The sequence below is a fragment of the Ursus arctos genome, unplaced genomic scaffold (genome assembly GCF_023065955.2).
Source record: "Ursus arctos isolate Adak ecotype North America unplaced genomic scaffold, UrsArc2.0 scaffold_12, whole genome shotgun sequence".
NCBI classification, from domain to species: domain Eukaryota; kingdom Metazoa; phylum Chordata; class Mammalia; order Carnivora; family Ursidae; genus Ursus; species Ursus arctos.
In genome coordinates this window covers 16,809,222-16,822,770 of record NW_026622786.1, presented here as the reverse complement: position 1 = coordinate 16,822,770, position 13,549 = coordinate 16,809,222, and the positions used below count along the sequence as shown (strand labels likewise).

Sequence of the window (13,549 nt, the reverse complement as noted above, 5' to 3'; positions counted from 1 at the left end):
GGTATTCAAAGCCACATGTAGCTAGTGACTACCATATTGAACAGAGCAGAGACAATTTCCACCAGTGCAGAAAGTTCTATTGAACAGTGCTAGTCTAGACCATTTCCCTCATTTTGCAGAAGAAAATGAGCTCAGGGAAGGTGTCACCTACTCAAAATCAAATCAGCAAAAGCAAAACTGGGATTAAAACCTGAAACTCCTAAATCAATGTCCATCGTTGTTAAATCGTAACTGATTCATTTCAGAGTTCAAACTGTATGTAGCCCTAACTTAGAGCTGGTGATATTATGGAAGATATGATCATTGTCTTTTTATTGCCATAGAAGATATTTTATTTTTCTATTGCAATTGATCAATTTACATGTTTCATAAATAGGAAAAATATGACAGATTAAAAAAAATGGTCTAGAAGCTCTGTACCTCTGCTGTAAAAGTAGAAAATAATGCTAATTTAAAAAATGTTTTCCAGGGGTGCCTGGGTGGCTCAGTCCTTAAGCATCTGCCTTCGGCTCAGGTCATGATTGCTGAGTCCCAGGATCGAGTCCCACCTAGGGCTCCCTGCTCAGCAGGGAGTCTGCTTCTCCCTCTGACCCTCACCCCGCTTGTGCTCTCTCTCTCTCTCTCAAATAAATAAATAAAATCTTTTAAATAAAAAATGTTTTCCAGGTGCCTAGTTAAACAAAATGTTATAGTATCCTGGCCTTCTGCCAATTTAATTAGAAAATGCATAGAATAGGTTCCGATTTAATGGTTGCTTTTTTTAGTTTGGTTTCTTTAAAGCATTCCTCTTTGGTTTACTAAATTGAAAAAATATTTGGATCAAAATCAACAAATTAATAAGGTTTGTTCAGAGTTGGGATTCAGGATTGGTTTGGTGTGAATTCTTAAAAGATTTTCTCAGCTTTTTTTTTTTTTTTTGAAAGCATCAGTAATTTCTAAAATGCTCTTAGAGAACGAACCTTATTTTCTACAACTTCCATAATGTATTTACTTATGAAATTATTATTTACTGTTCTCTGGAAAGAGAAATCTAGTTCTGCCTGATAAGAATAAAGAGATGAAGAAGTAATCATTCCCATAGCTAACTTATTATTAGATTATGAAGGAGTCAAGGGAAGAAAGGACCAAATCAGGGTTTAAGGATCGCCCAAATGCTATCAGTCTAGGGCATGTAGGCTCTAACACTTGTTCAACGAAAGAACCCATCTTAATCCACTGTACTTATGCCCTGACTGGAAAGAAGATGTTGACTAAACATTGTGGTTTCATATAGAAAAGTGTACAATTCAGAGTTTGTTTTTAAGAGCCACAAAAGACAATTTGCCATCTTTCTACAGAAATTTGAAAAAAGGTAAAAAGAAAGTGATGAAAGAAATCAAGTTTTAGAGTTAATGGAGGCACCTCAGAAAGTAATCTAGTTCTTTCTTTGAAAGCCTTCATTCTTCCATCAGGCAAACTAGTATTTAAGACGATTAAATATCAGTACTTAGGTATCAGTAATGTCCCTATTTAACTGCCGGACCAAAGAAAGAGGCTATGTTTTTACTACCATATTTCCTTTGATGTGAAATTAAAAAGCTTTTGCTTGGCTAGGAATGTTATTATTCAAACTCCTATGTCATTCTCCTATAATCATTCCTTAATAACTCTAGTTTGGTTATGGGCAATGGAAAATTAAGGCAAGTATTTGATTTAAAATTTTTAGAATATATGCTTTTTCCACACAACACAGTATAGCAGTATTTTCCCCAAATGAACAATGTATAGGAAAAAAATGTCATGGACTCCCAATGTTAATTTAAATTATTGTAATAACAATTCTGTTCTAGCCACAGAGTTATGTAATTCTAGCTGGCACAATAAACACATCCCAAATTTCAGTGGCTTTAAAGATTAAATGCTTAAGCAAAATAAGTCACTCACAGAATGACAGGTATTGTATGATTCCATTCATATGAAGTACCAAGAGTAGTCATATTCATAGAGACAGAAAATGGAATGGAGGTATCTAGGGGCTGAGGGGAGAGGGAAATCAGGAGTTATGATTTAATGCATAAAGAGTTTCAGTGGATGATAAACAAAAGTCCTACAGATGAATAATGGTGATGGTTGCACAACAACGTCAATGTACTTTGAACCACTGAATTGCACACTTAAAAATGGTTAAATGGTAAGTTTTATATGTATTGTACCACAATCTTTAAAATAATTTTTAAAAAACACCCACAAAATTAATGCTAATTTCACAGTCACTTCACAGACCAGTATTCTGGTTAGGGGTTTGGGAGCATGAGTGAGGGGCTCTGCTATAAGCTGCTGATAGAAAGACCCAGGCTGATGGAGGCTTTCTCATCTTCAGCACCCTGCTTCTAAGGCCAAACTGACATCAACATCCAGACATTAGATGAGGAAAGAATGAAAGAATCACATGTGCAAGATTTTTATGGACCAGGCCTGGAAGTTGCACACATTCGATTGGCTGGAACTCAGTCATTCAAAAGAGACTGTGTACTCAGGAAGAAGAGAAGACATGTTTGGTGATGCCCTAGCACTCTATGCCATAGTCCATCTATTGGTCATCAAGTATCTGTTTCACCCGGGGCACCTGGCTGGCTCAGAAGAGAATGAGACTTTTTTTAAATTATTTATTTATTTATTTAAGAGACAGAGAGGTGGGAGGAGCAGAGGGTGAAGGACAAGCGGACTCCACGCTGAGCCTGATGCACTGAGCCTGACATGGGGCTTGATCCCAGGACCCTGAGATCAGGACCTGAGTCAAAATCAAGAGTCGGATACTTAACCGCCAGAGCCACCCAGACACCCCAGAAGTGCATGAGACTCTAGATCTCAGGGTAATGAGTTCGAGCCCCACGTTGGATATAGAGATTATCAAAAAACTAAATAAACTCAAATATACATATATATATATATATATATATATATTTCACCCTTCTTATAAATATATATATATGTATTTGTAAATATATATATGTATTTGTAAATATATATATGTATATATATATATATACATATATATATGTATACATGTATATATATATATATATACATATATATATATGTCACCCTTCCTCCCAAATGTTATGCTCACTCCCTTTCCAAGGGAAATAACCTAAAATCTCACCCAGTCACTTCAACTAGTTGAAAGTGCAGGATCTCCAGGTAACTACACAGGCTTCTCCATCAGATCTGGATACAACTCTGTATTATCTTGTGCTCTGGTGATTCTCAACCAGGGGTGACTTTGTCCCCTGGGGAATATTAGGCAAGACCTGGAGATGATTTTTATTGTCACAACTGGGAAGGAGGGGCATCTATACATTTGCTCTATATAATTATGGAGCAAATGTATTGCAGCAAATACTTGCAGGTGGGAAGGAGAAAGGGAAACATTGGCCCACTGCAAAAATGCAGTGCTGCCTGGAGGCATCGTGATGGCCCTGAACTGGCAGTGGGGAAGGTTCCCAAGCTAAACCTTGCTTCTACATTCTGCAATGACCCCTCCTGTTTATTGTTCTCTGTGATCACTGGCTCTTCCTCTAAGCCCACATGCAAAGTAGGTTTGGGGAAACATGAATTCCTTGTAAAGAGTACAGCTTTTAATACAGGCAAATGGTTTCTTTAGCCATATAGACCCTCAAAAACTGAAAGACTTCTGATCTGTTTGCATCCAGTCAGTTCCTCTGCCAGTAACACTAAAGTTCTTTCCTAGAGATAATTCTCAACCATAATTTATTTCTTTGCTTTTTCACCCCTACGCTTCTCCTCCTCTCAAAGGGTAGGCAGGCTTAACTGTGAAGGCCACACCTTAAATCTAATCTTTGCTGCTTGGCTGAATTTTAATGGGGCCTTGTTGCTTAAACGCTCTTTCAATCTTATTTCCTATTCTTTGAAGTATAGAGCAGTCAGTTTTTCCAATCCCTTGAGGCTCCAAGTTTTTGTACTCTCTATATTCCTTTTCATTTATGCTTGCATACCTACTTATTATTGCATGAGCTCATCTCATCTTTCTTTTTTTTTTAAAGATTTTATTTATTTATTCGACAGAGATAGAAACAGCCAGCAAGAGAGGGAACACAAGCAGGGGGAGTGGGAGAGGAAGAAGCAGGCTCCTAGCGGAGGAGCCTGATGTGGGGCTCGATCCCGGAACGCCAGGATCACGCCCTGAGCCAAAGGCAGACGCTTAACAGTCGACTGAGCCACCCAGGCGCCCCTCATCTCATCTTTCTAATATCTTGCTAAATGAAGCCAGTAAACTTAACCTACTAACATTTCATCTTCCAACCTCTTCTAGAGCTATGGGCTTTGTAGTCACCTTATTTGCCTTCTGAAATACTGCACTAAACTTTACCAAATGTCTTGCCATGGGTTTCCATTTTCCAGCTCCTAATAATAGTTTCCTTGTTGTCTACTGCCTGCCTAATTTTAGATTTGCATGATAGCACCCTATTCTGTAACAATTTCTGTATTAAGGTAATGCTAGCTATTGGGGCAAACATACCTCAAAAAGTCACAGTAAAATTTGTTTCTTGCTCACCTAACAGTTCAGTGTAAGTGTTCCTGGTCAAGGGTGGAGGAGGGAGGGAATAACCCTTTGCCACACAGTCACCTAGGGACCCAGGCTTCTAGACGCTCTGTCATCTTCAACAAGTAACTTCAAAAGTTTCCCTTCACACCAAATTCCAACCAGCAGATACCAGAAGAGAGGGAGAATCATGGGTAGGAGGTTTCTGTGAGCCAGGCCTGAAATTGGTGCCATTATTTCTGTTCACATTCCACTGGCCAGTAGAATTTAAGTAAAAGCAGAGTTTGCATCTTTCAGGAAGTGTTCTTGAAGGGAGGGAATATATCTTTTTTCCTTCCAGCTTCCTGCTGGCTAGAATTGAGAAATGGTGATGGAGCTCAAGCAGCCATCTTAGACCACAGGGTGAAAAGCACATGTCAAGGATGATGGAAAAACAGAGCTTAGGTCCCCGATACAGAGCTCTCCTACCAGCTTTGGACTGTTTACCTCCTTTTATTAAGAAAGAAATGAGCTTCTGTCATATTTAAGCCACCGTTGTTTGAGTTTTCTTTTATTTGTAGCTTAACCTAACTTTAACTTATATAATTATTCTCTAATTGTTTGGTATGGTTACTTTTTCTTTTGCCCACTCCTTTTAGTTGAAGACCTTTAATAATTCCTTCTCATAGTAGAGGAGACTATAAGAACTACCAAATCTCTGACACAAGTAGTCTTAGCTCATGTCTAGCACCTTTATTGTTTTACCTGGGGGTAAAACATTTAGGATTGGTCCATAAATTCAAAACATTTCAAGCAACATTTATTGAATACCCACTAATGCCAGGTACTGGGTGAGGTCATCTAGGAACTGCATCTGCTAGGTTCCTTTGCCCTCTGGCTTTGGATCATGGGAGGTACCAGCAGGAGATCAGAAGGCAGGAAGTGAGAGAGGTCAGGGTATTTATCCTCCCTCCTTTCAGCTCCCCAGCAGACTGTAGGTCCCTTACCCTGCCCTCAGTAAAGAGTCCTTTCATGGAACTTTCCTCATTTAAACACTTTGAGTTTGATGTCTGCTTCTTGCCTGGGCTTTAATTCATACAAGGTGTTTAATAATCAAACCATGGATCAAAGAGAGTACTAGACTCCCTCCCTTCCTCCAGCAGGAGATCTTTATAAAATGCAAATCGGGCCCCTTCAATGGTTGTTAAACGTCAGTGTTAAAACGTCAATGGCTGCCTATTGTATCAATGTCACCACACCCCACTCTAAGCTGCAGCCAGACTAAAGTACTTTCAGTTCCTCCTGCAAAGTGGTCACTCTTCCTCTGAGCCTTTGCACATGCAGTACCTTCTTCCTGGAAACTGCTCCCTACCCCCCATTCTCATCATTCAGACATCAGTGCAAACGTCATTTATCCCAGAAACTCTTCCATAAACCTATTTATCCTAGTTAAGGGTTATTATGTGTTCCCAAGGCAGCTTCTAATCACCATCACATACAGATGGACTCAATGTTACATAGTACTGCAACGGCCTGCATACTTGTGTCCTCTGGTAGACTGTAAGATATAGAACAAGGACTGCAGCTCAGATCCCTAGGACCTATTAAGGTGCTTGGTACATAACAGGCTCTCACTAAATCTTAGACAGTACATAAATGTTATTGAAAAAGCTTGAACCCTCCTTCTCTAGCTACTGTCCTGTCTCTTCTCATTCACTGACAAAAATCATAAAAAATAGTTTTTAGTCACCACTCCTCATTACTACCTTCCATTTACTTTCCAGACCATTTTAATCTTACTTTGCCACCACCTTTTGTGGGGACTTCTCTTGCCAATAGTACCAGTGACCTCCTTGCTCTTCAGTTTAATAGGTTCTTTTCAGTCCAAATCCTCTAGGAATGCTCTGCAGCACTTTCTGGAAACTCCCTCCTCTGTTGTCTGGGGATCATGTATCTGTCTCTCTCACTCTCTCATTGATTTGTTTGTATATCTATGCTATCCTTCATTCGTTTGTAAGCCCCTGTGTGTCTTGCTCATTTCTATCTCTAGCCCCAAGCATAGTGGCATAGTGCCTGGCACACAGTAGGTCTTAATTACTATGAATGTTAAATGATTAAAACTCCTGGTTTCCAGCTCATTTCTCTTTCTTTTCTTTTCTGTTCTTTTTTCTTTTCTTTCTTTCTTTTTTTCCATCTCTCTTTCTTGATCTCTTCTTTCTCTGTTCTCAGGCACCTTCACAGACTCCTCTTCTTCCATCTACCCATTAAATATTCTTCAGAGTAACTCATTTTTATGCACCTTTGGGGTTTCAGCCATCAGAGAATACACTAATTCCCGCATGTTTTCAATCTTAACCTTTCACCTGAGCTAAGGCTGCCCTTCTCTCCCTGGTTATCTCACAGGCAGTTCAAATAACTCTTCCATTCCCAGCCGGCCCTCCTCCGCTTCCAAAACTCAGCCAATGGAATTAATATGCATCTATATGTCCAAGTTACAAAACCCGACGCTTCCAGCTGCCTTTTCTCCCCTGTCCTGCTGAGCAACCAGCTTTATCCACCACCAAACCCCCAGCCCCAAATCCTAACCTCTGCCTCTGGGTCTTCTCTTTCTTCCACCTGGGACATCTAGGGCAAATCCTATACATTCTTTGAAATTCAGAACACAGGTTAACTTCACCTAATTGCTTCCTCTTCTAAGTTCTAGACAAATTGCTTCTTTGTTCTGAACAAACACAACTTCATTCTAGATTCAGTTTTTAATGATTTATATGTCTCTCACTAGATGGTAAAATTCTTGCGGGCAGGTTTTTGTCTTTTTTTTTTTTTTTTTCCGATCATTGGGTCTAACCAGTAACTGACATTCTAGGCGATTAAAAACTATTTCATATGAATTAATGCATGAATAAATGACTGAACTGGAAATGAGAATCTCTTCAATGACATGTTTTCAGAGATTAGTGGGAGGGAATCTTTGAGTCAAAAGGACAATAACTAAGTTTTTTGTTTTAAAGATTTATTTATTGAGAGTGGAAAGAGGGGCACCTGGGTGGCGCAGTTGTTAAGCGTCTGCCTTCAGCTCAGGGCATGATCCCAGTGCTTTGGGATCGAGCCCCACATCAGGCTTCTCCGCTTGGAGCCTGCTTCTTCCTCTCCCACTCCCCCTGCTTGTGTTCCTTCTCTCGCTGTCTGTCTCTGTCAAATAAATAAATAAAATCTTTTAAAAAAGAGAGAGAGAGAAAGAGACAGCGAGCACAGTCAGGGGCAGAGGCAGAAGCAAGCTCCCCGCTGAGCAAGTTGCCTGATATGTGACTTGATCCCACGACCCCAGGATCATGACCTGAGCTGGAGGCAGACACTTAACCAACTGAGCCACCCAGGCGACAAATAACTAAGTTAGAAAACACTAACTTTATGTAATCAAGTAGGCAACATATTGTAACAACATATACATGCCTACGGATGGAAAGTAATTGCTATGCATCTTAGGGAGACTTTATTTTCAGGCTTTTCAGCTCTCCATCATGGACAGCCACATTTTAAAAGGGAAGGTATTATTTTAACCCCTCCTGTGTTCTTTTATCCTGGGGGACAGGAATTAAAGTATAAATAAGAGAAAATGCCTATAGTAGTACAGTGCCGGGCACTTGGTAGGCCCTCAGCGCATTTTATTTTTTTTTTTTTGACTTTATTTTTTATTTTTTTTATTTTAATGTTTTTTTATTATATTATGTTAGTCACCATACAGTACATCCCCGGTTTCCGATGTAAAGTTCGATAATTCATTAGTTGCGTATAACACCCAGTGCACCATGCAATATGTGCCCTCCTTACTACCCATCACCAGTCTATCCCATTCTCCCACTCCCCTCCCCTCTGAAGCCCTCAGTTTGTTTCCCAGAGTCCACAGTCTCTCATGCTTCATTCCCCCTTCTGATCACCCCCCCTTTCTTTATCCCTTTCTTCCCCTACCGATCTTCCTAGTTCTTATGTTCCATAGATGAGAGAAACCATATGATAATTCTTTCTCTGCTTGATTTATTTCACTTAGCATTATCTCCTCCAGTGCCGTCCATGTTGCAGCAAATGTTGAGAACTCGTTCTTTCTGATAGCTGAGTAATATTCCATTGTATATATGGACCACAACTTCTTAATCCAGTCACCTGCTGAAGGGCATCTCGTTTCCTTCCACAATTTGGCTATTGTGGACAATCCTCAGCACATTTTAATCCCTTTCCTTTTCCTACCACGTCCTCATTTTATATTAGAAGCTTGTGAATTTAGAGTACCTAAAGGAAATTTTAGTTTTAGGATTTCAATTTGACGAAAATAACGTCGTGGAGATTCTGATTAACCCTATTAACCCATGACTCTCAAACCCAAGAGAAAAAAAAAAAATCACTGGAGGGGGAGGGGAAAAAGGAGGCGGAGCAAAAACTGAAACAAGGCCGAGAGGAAGCTGCAGAAGGAAGCTCCTTTTTGGTTGGGCTTGTCTTTTTTTAACCTCAGAGAGGCGTGACGCTCTAACTGCCGTCGTGGGTCAGTTTCCCCGCGAAGCGCCCGCCCGCCCCGAATTTCCTCGCCCGCCCTCCCGCTTCCGCCCCGCGGTGCGCCTCTGGCCGCCGCCACTGGGGGCGCCTCGGGCCCCGTGGCGCTGAGGCGGCGGCCGCAGCGGCGGTCCTCCAGGCTTTGCCTCACTCGGCTCTCAGACGGGCGGCGGCGGCGGCGAGCTGCACACCGAAAAGGCGCCCACAGCCCAGGCGAGCTGCAGCACGACCGCTCCTCGCGGGCGGGCGGGGTCCGCGCCGCCGCGCTCCGGCCCGGGCTGCCGCGAGAGGCGGCGGCGGCGGCGGCCCCTGCCCCGGCTCCGGCCGGCCCGCGGCGTCCCCCGGCCGCGCCCCCGCGCGCAGCTCGCGGCCCCGGCCATGGGGCTGCGCGGGCACGGGGCTCCGGCGAGCTGAGGCGGCGGCGCTGGCCCGCGCGCCCCTTGGGGCCGCCCCCGCATCCCGCTCGCCGACGTCTGGCTCTCATGATGATGAAGAAGAAGAAGTTTAAGTTTAAGGTGGACTTCGAGCTGGAGGAGCTCTCCTCAGTGCCCTTCGTCAATGGGGTCCTGTTCTGCAAGATGCGGCTGCTGGACGGCGGCAGCTTCACCGCAGAGTCCCCCAGGTAACGCGCCCTCCGCGCCCCACGAGCCGCTGCGCCCGCGCCTGCCCCGCAGGGGTTTCTTCGATGGGCAGCTTGTCATTCCTTGGCCCATTTACTCCAGGGGGAAGGCCAGCCTCGCGAGCTTCTCTTTCTCTAGGGACCAGTCTGAAATCAGTCAGGAGTTTATTGATCTGCACAAAGTGCTTCGCAAATGGATCCATCTCAGCTGGGCTTGGCTCCGGCTCTCCTGATTCCAGATGGTTCCTGGTATCTGCTCTTCCCTCCTAAATTCTCTAGGAATGAGAGCAATGGCCAGAGGGGAGAGAATACTTCTGTTTTCTCTTAAGACGTTTCCATATTTGCGAAATGCAAAGTGGAACTTGAATTGTTAAAACAAAACCCAAAAGAACCCAAACTGCTTGAGTTCCAAGAGCCCTGGCTCTGAACGGAAACCTGTGCTCAGGGTAACTCCTTCTCTCTTGTTGCTTACTCGGGGACTCCGAAGCTCAGGATGCGGCCAGGCTAGGCCCGGTCAGGCTTGACTTGAGTCAAGCGTTCCCTGGCAGATGAGACAACAGTCCGCCTCATCGGAGAGCGGCGTCTCCAGTTACGGGGTAACACTCACTGGGTTACCAGTCTTGAGGTGGCCGCTAGTGGCTCTCAGTGTGAAGGACTTAGAACCAGAAGGAGAGCCCAGACCTGCCCTCATTTTGAAATGAGCCCTTGGGCGCTCTCAGGGAGAGCCATTGGCAGGTTACAGAATGGAGCCAAGGGTGATAGTGTTTGTTCCTTGAGTCGCGTAATGTCTATTTGGTAGGTTGACAGATTTACCCTTAGGTAAGTAGGTAAGTGTTCCTTAAGAAAATAGGAAATTTACAGAATTTTTTAAAATGAATTTTTAAGTGCCTGAGATCAAGGGAAGAGGTTAACAGTTAATGCTTATTTTGCTTAAATTTACTGCTCATAGACTTTATTTTTACCCTAAAAATATTCTGCTTTCTTTTTACCTGTCATCCCTATTAGTGTAAAGTAAATAAGGTCAATGGGTTATGTGATTGGGGTCAGAAAATTGTCTGTGGTGGCAACGCTGAAGCCTATAGAAGCCAGAAAATGTAAATGGCTATTTGGCCAAAGCAAAGGATGTATAAAGCATTATCGACTTTCAGAATTAAAAAACAGTTAGCCAAGGATACTTTTTAAGATTAAACTGTGCGGCCAAATCTTTTGTGGCTATTCAGCTAATTAATTGCACAACAATCATTTTTAACACACTGGTAAGAGAACAGTGTAACTTGAAATGGTGCAGCAAATATTGTACCAGCTCTTAAAGTGTGGAAAAGCCAAAACCAATTGAATGTCCTGTAGGTGCAAATGACTGTCTTACCCTGTTTGCTGCAGGGTCCCACCCCGCCACTTCTGGCAGTTAGACCAGCTCTTCCTGGTCGGTGGTGACACCTGGTGGTTAGGGTACCTCTCTCTTACCTTTTTCTCCCTCAGATTATTGACTTGGCTTGCTACTCACAAATCAGTTATTCCAGTTTTGCAGGCAGTCATTTATTCAGCAAATATGAATAGGTTAGGTCCTTTAAGTATATTATCTTATTTCATTCTCATAGCAAAGCTGTGAGGTAGGGATTCCCATTTTGTGGATGAATAAACTGAGACTCAGAAAGCTTAACTTTCCCAAGGCCTGCAGATCTGATAAGTAAAATGTCAAGATCTTGATACAGGTCTGCCTAATTTCAAACAGATTGATGCCAGATGAAGGAGAAAATTATGTGCTGTGCTGAATGGGGAGCTTCCTAAAGATTTTAACAAGCAAGGGGTATAATTTTATTTCTAATTTGCAAGAGTTGGAAAGGCAAAAAAATCCTGGGTTCAGCTTACCCCTTTCTCTTCCAACAAAATGTGGCCTTAATGAAAATCAGTAAGGTTGAGAATAGTGCTCTAGGGGCACCTGGGTGGCTCAGTCGTTGAGCGTCTGCCTTCGGCTCAGGGCGTGGTCCCCGGGGTCCTGGGATCAAGCCCCATGTCAGGCTCTCCCACTTCCCTGCTTGTGTTCCCTCTCTTGCTGGCTGTCTCTCTCTGTCAAATAAATAAATAAAATTAAAAAAAAAAAGAATAATGCTCTATATAGCCAAACAAACAGACGAAAACCCCTACAGTTTGGAGGGAAATGATTCATAATAAGGAGCCTGTGCCTTGTTAGGTAGAGGTGGTTGGTGTAAAGCTAAGAACAAGGATTTAGAACGAGGCAAATCTGAGCCTAAATCCCAACTCCACCATGATAAACCAAACCATCACTGGCATATAGGGTTGTTGTGAGGATTTAGTAAGATGATGTACCGAAATCAGCTATCACAGTGCTCTAGCACCCAATCAGCATTTTTTTTAAAAGCTTTATTTGTCAGAGGGAGAGCGCGCACAAGCAGGGGGAGCGGCAGGCAGAGGGAGAAGCAGACTCCTTGCCAAGCAAGGAGCCCCGTTGTGGGACTTAATCCCAGGACCCTGGGATCATGACCTGAGCAGAAAGCAGACACTTAACCAACTGAGCCACCCAGGTGTCCACACCCAATCAACATTTAAAGAGAAGACAAGGAGCTTGTCCAAGAGGGTTTGCTTCCTTTACAATAGTCATACTTAATTCCTTTATCCTGACAATTACAAAAGTGTTGGTTTGAAAAAGATACCTCATTTTATAAGGAAAAAAAGACTTGAAACACCTAAAGGATGTGAATTATTTTTAAATTGCGTAACTTTTAATTCTTGGATGCCAGTTGAGGCATTGCATCTCTGATTAAATGCTAAATTTTAATTTTTTCAAAAATAAGGGGTGCCTGGGTGGCTCAGTCGGTTGTGTCCCACTCTTGATTTTGGCTCAGGTCATGATCTCAGGGTCCTGAGTTCAAGCCCCGATCTGGCTCCACGCTCAGTGTGGAGTCTCCTTGTCTACCCACTCCGCTCCTCCCCCTCTAAAAGAAATAAATTATTTAAATCTTAAATCTTTAAAATAACAAACCCTTTTGCCAACCAAAAGAAACCCCCAAACAAACCAAAAATGCTTTATATGCCTCTTATAAATCAAATATGGCTAACACTATAACATTTCTCCCATAAAAATATGAAATTACATAGAAAAGGGTTAACACAGCAGGCCCAACACTACTTTTCTTAGAAAGGCCTGTTTACAATATATTTGCTGGCATCTGAGAACTCGAATGGTCACCAGTTGCCTACACTGATGTAAAACTTTGGAGTGTCTCACCATGCCTAGACTACCAACAATATGATTTATGCTGAATACTTTCTAGGAGTCTGGAATTTTGGTCTGTGCCAGGGGGAGAGTGCCTATATGACCAGCCCCCAAATGTGCTTCCTTGGTAGATAACATGTGTTGCTGTTATTTGATGCTGGGTGACTCTACTGGGAGATGACTCTTAGAAGCTTTCCACTTGGTTTCCCACAACTTTGGTTCCATGGACCTTTTAGCTTTACTGATTCTGCTTTGTATCCTTTCGCTATAATAAATGTTAGACGTGGGACTCCTGGCTGGCTCAGTTGGTAGAGCATGCAACTCTTGATCTCGTGGTTGTGAGTTTGAGCCCCATGTTAGGTGTAGAGATTATTTAATAAAAAAAAAAAAAAAACTAACGTTGACATGAATACAACTATATGCTGAGTCCTATGAGTCTTCCTAATGGATCCCTCAACCTGGGGATGTTCTTGGGGATCCCTGAGCATGAATGTACCTAAAATAATAATTCATTTTTTAGAGAAAAGCTTTAGAGGTACATTGCAAATTATAAATATATTTGGCTTTAATCAGAAACTAAAAGAGGCAGATCACTCATTGCTCACCAAATGTTAACTGAGCATTTACC

General features: G+C 42.4%; 1 protein-coding gene across 1 annotated transcript in view; it reads left to right on the top strand.

Annotated features, from left to right (window-relative positions):
* Window positions 1–9,448: 9,448 nt before the first annotated feature.
* The window catches only part of EEIG2 (EEIG family member 2), an 82,734-nt gene continuing 78,633 nt past the window's right edge, over window positions 9,449–13,549 (top strand). The window contains exon 1 of the mRNA XM_026484671.4: window positions 9,449–9,689. Coding sequence (XP_026340456.2) covers window positions 9,550–9,689 — 140 coding nt within the window. The 5' untranslated portion in view covers window positions 9,449–9,549. The remainder of the gene's footprint in view (window positions 9,690–13,549) is intronic.